This window comes from Xiphophorus maculatus, chromosome 13 (assembly GCF_002775205.1).
Source record: "Xiphophorus maculatus strain JP 163 A chromosome 13, X_maculatus-5.0-male, whole genome shotgun sequence".
NCBI lineage: Eukaryota > Metazoa > Chordata > Actinopteri > Cyprinodontiformes > Poeciliidae > Xiphophorus > Xiphophorus maculatus.
Window position 1 is genome coordinate 11,057,324 of NC_036455.1, and position 4,276 is coordinate 11,061,599.

Below are 4,276 nucleotides of genomic sequence, written 5' to 3' on the forward strand. Positions count from 1 at the left end.
AGGTCAACAGAGGTTATTAGTTATTTCTGTTTCTGGAATGGTATCTCTAAGTTGTGATACCATGAAATGTTTTGAAAAGAAAATTAGTACTTTTAGACTTAATAAAATCTTTGCCAGCTTGGCTCAAATTTTCATCACATTATGGAAGGCAATGTTGGAGAACCATTTCCTGAAATCTGTATACCTCTTTATATATTTTAAAAGTACGGCAAGTAACAAAATATTATTTTGAGGTATAAGACAGAGGACAATATTACGAAATATGGGAATTTCAACTTCATTTTCAAACAATCAGCTTAAACATTCAAACTTGATGCAGAGCAAATTAACATAGTTAAACTAAACGTCATGGAATAGAATAATATTGGTTAGCCAGTATAAGTTAAAGTAAGAGCCAACAGATATTCTCCTGGACATGCAGGTGTTCACAGAGAAGCGTGAAGGTAAACATGAGGGTGGAGTTGGTACAGACCAATAGCTTGAGGAGAAACCAGGTGACAGAAAAGGGAGGAGAAGAGGATAAACATCAGGGGATAGGAAACCCAGGCCAGGTACTGCAGGGGGATGTTTCCCTTCAGTTCCCTATAAATCCATTTATACGCTAAAGAAAGAGGAATTTGGACAAGGAGAAAAAACTGTGAAACAGCAGAAACTGAAGGGAGTAAAGACAAAAATTATGACCAAAAATGTGATGAAACTGTTATGCTAGAAAATGGAAACAAAGGACTTAAAGTGTAATGGGAAACAAAGGGAAAAGATGAAGGGAGAGATTCCATTTTGTGCAACCACTTAACCATGCATTCTTGACTGCCAATGTGTCCCTCTGTCTTTAATTATACCTTGCAGGCTTTTTGCACTAGCATAGTCCATGGTCCAGCTGACCAGAGCCATCGTGATTCCCAGTAGGACCAGGAAGATCCAGTCTTCTCCCAGCCTCGTCACAAGAAACCACTGCACCCGTGCTATACAGTCTGTGAAAACCAAGCAACAGAAGATTAGAAAATGGGCCACATCTTGAATATTTTTATTTGATGATGCTAACCTCTGCATTTAGAGTAGGATCGCATTTTCCTCATGGAGGTAAATTCGTTATCAGCCATTTGCTCATCTGTAGTCTCACTTTCCATGTTGGGCTGAAACCTTGTTTTTTGCCTGCTGTGATTGCCATGTTGGTAGCCGTGACTATGGCGACCATGTGTTGTGTGTTGTGTCCTCTCAAGGCTGTGATGATGATGATTTCCATGTTTCTTGATCTGCCTCTCCGTCAGCAGGCGTGTGGCCTCCCGTCTGCCCGAGCCACCCTGGTTCTCCTGGTACTCTCCATAGAGCTGTAGCGTCAGGAGACCATTCCATTAGAACAAAGCATAGCACATCACATCAGAACGGCATTCATCATTGAAACCCATCAACATGCACTGGTAGAATGTGGAGCGTAATAGTACTCTGGCTGAGAGGGGTCCATTTTAAAAATAGACAGAACCATGTGTTGACCCTCAAAGGCTCTAATGGAGGCGGAAACATAGGCTCGGCATCTAGATTTATCACCTCTGGACGGGCTCCATAAAAACTACCCAGGACATCTGGGGAAGAGATTAATTCTCTGGATCGCAAGTAAACATGTCTATAACTGAAAGATGCCCTCATCTTGTCTCTCATGTGTCCAACTTTAGCCTAGCACTTAGCACAGTCTTCCTGTTCTCTAAACTTTACATCAATCAAAGCTGACGTAGTTGACTTTTTAATACAGCAGCTGATACAGTTGTGCTCATTAGTTTACATACAGTGGCAGAATTTCTGATATTTCGACAATTTCTCAGAGTTTGAATGATGACAAAAAGGCATTTCTTTCACTCATGGCTAGTGGTTTCACTGAAACATTTATCAAAAAACCGTTCGAATTTTAAAATTATAATGAAAACAAAAATTGGTCCAAAATTTACATAAGGAAGTTCTGTGTATTGCCTCTTTATTATCAATGGATGCTTGAAGTCTTTTTGATAATAGCACATGCTGCACTTTTACTTTCCTGGATGGTAAAGCTGCTCTTTTTTCCCTGACAAAACTCAGTAAATTCATTCATTGCCTTCTATTAGCATGTTTGAGACTTTGACAAAGTGGTTCAAGTGGAAATTTTGTGATCTTTGTCTGATATTCATATTTTGAGTACATTACAATAATGACATTGTATGGGTTTTCATATCCAACATGTGTATAATATTTGTCTTTTGTGTACATCACTTCCTGTGACCTTCTACTTGTTGCTGTTTTAATGATTGCATACAGATCAGGGAGGGGAACTGTGATTGGCTGAATGTGGTAGATCAAGCAGAAAATGTTTCTGTTTTGTAAGATTTATGGGAGGAAGGGTTATTTATTGTTGCAATTTCTGTGGAACTTTTAATCTGCCACACTTTCTTGGCAGATTGGTTGGTTCCTGGGTTGTTCCAAGATCATAATTAATTCTTTATCATTTGAAGGGGAAAGTTCGGATTGTCTTCCAGATCTTGTGATGAAAACCAGATATTTTGTACTTACATACATTATTATACTGTTCATTTTGAAATATTTATTCATTTAGTAATATTTTTTTTTAAATCAGCCAGCTCTCCTTCTTAGAACTTTGTTTTTTAGCCCTTTAAGTTTTTAATTTGTTATTTTTGGTCCATCCAATGACTGCTGGTCAGCACATAATTTTTGTACTGGCAAAGTACAACCTGCTACACTCAATATTTATCAGCCTTGGAGTTGTGAGGTTAAAAGACTTTCAAGGCTTGTCAGCACTCCTTGTTAAGAGACTTAAGTGAATACCAATAACCTTAGCACTTTTCTACATCTTGTCACATTACAGCCAGAAACTTTCATGTATTTTATTGGTTGTTTGCATAATAGACCAGAACTAAGTTTTCCAAAATTTCACAGTGGAAGACAAATGATGCATGGACTTTAATTGGCTGATTTGTAGAGTTCTCAACTAACTGTTGTCCTGTCAACATTACTTTCCACCTAAGCTGTGGATCTCTGCAGCTTCTCAGTGTTACCATGAGCATCTTGGTGGCTACTCTGATAAACACTCTCATTGACAGGCTGGTCCGTTTACTGTTACCTAACTCTGCTTTAGATTTCACAGGACACCATCCCTGATCTGTCTTCTGTGCTGTTTGGTTGTCATGATGCTGTTTTTTAACTAATGTTTAACATTAAACATTTTTTAACTAATGTTAAAAAACAAACTTCTTAAGTTATGTTTATCTTGTGCTTAAATAACCAATAAGTTTACTTATTATTAGGTGACTTCTGAAGATTGTTATTTATGCAAGATTTTATTTAAGGTTGTCAAAGTAAAAGGCTGAAAATAATTGCATATCACAATTATCAAGTTTTTATTTTGCATAACTTTTTGAGTATTCATATTATGGATTTATTGGCTATAATTGGATGCACAAGATTTTAATAGATTATTATTATCAACAAATAATCAAGCAACAGTACTCATACAGCATAGACAGCTATGGGCAAACAAGTGTTCTAGGTTCTCCAACAGATGTAGACAATAGCTCTTCAGGAATATAAGTGACAAGCTGGTAAGTTGGGTGTGCTGCTGATACTTATGACTTCCATGCAGCAGCCTTTCAACAGCTTCTAATTTAACAGGTTCATGGACAGGTTGGTAAAAGATGGATTTAGATGCACATGTACATAAAGCACTGGAGATACCGTGCGTGTGAGCAGAAATGCCAGTCGATGCACACTGAAACTTGAGGAGTGCAACACACAATTAACTGTGACTAAATGCCAGACGCAAACAATAGCATGCACAGTTGTCTTGACTTAGTAGGATGTGCTTATTGGTTTGATATTAAATGTAATGTATAACTAGTCTTTTGCTGTTTTTAATGGCTGTTTATATTGACTGAAGACTGTAGCAAAGCAACTTCAAATATTTTGAGCATCTAAATATCTTTACAAAGAAACAAACTAGGAATGTTTACATTGGCAGATTGATAGACCTAAAAAGCGAGAAACGGTTTATCTAAAAGAAAACAAAATCTGAAGGAAATTGTGTGTTCTCATTCTATTTTATTTACCAAGAAGGGTGTATATTATTGCAGTGCCTCATATTTTAAGGAGTACATGAAAAAGTCCAAATAGAAGCAGGTTAAAGATGGATTTAGATGCACATGTACATAAAGCACTGGAGACACCGTGCGTGTGAGCACTTGGAAAACCATACACATTACATTTAATATCAAACCAATTTTTCAAGATGGCGGCGCAC

At 37.3% G+C, this 4,276-nt stretch overlaps 1 protein-coding gene across 1 annotated transcript in view; it reads right to left on the bottom strand.

Moving 5' to 3' along the window:
• LOC102227698 (chloride channel protein 1-like) overlaps nt 1–4,276 on the bottom strand; it is a 29,729-nt gene that overhangs the window by 21,497 nt on the left and 3,956 nt on the right. Inside the window, exons 2-4 of the mRNA XM_014470878.2 lie at nt 1,043–1,328; nt 840–971; nt 473–601 (exon numbers count right to left, since the gene is read on the bottom strand). Coding sequence (XP_014326364.2) covers nt 473–601; nt 840–971; nt 1,043–1,328 — 547 coding nt within the window. The remainder of the gene's footprint in view (nt 1–472; nt 602–839; nt 972–1,042; nt 1,329–4,276) is intronic.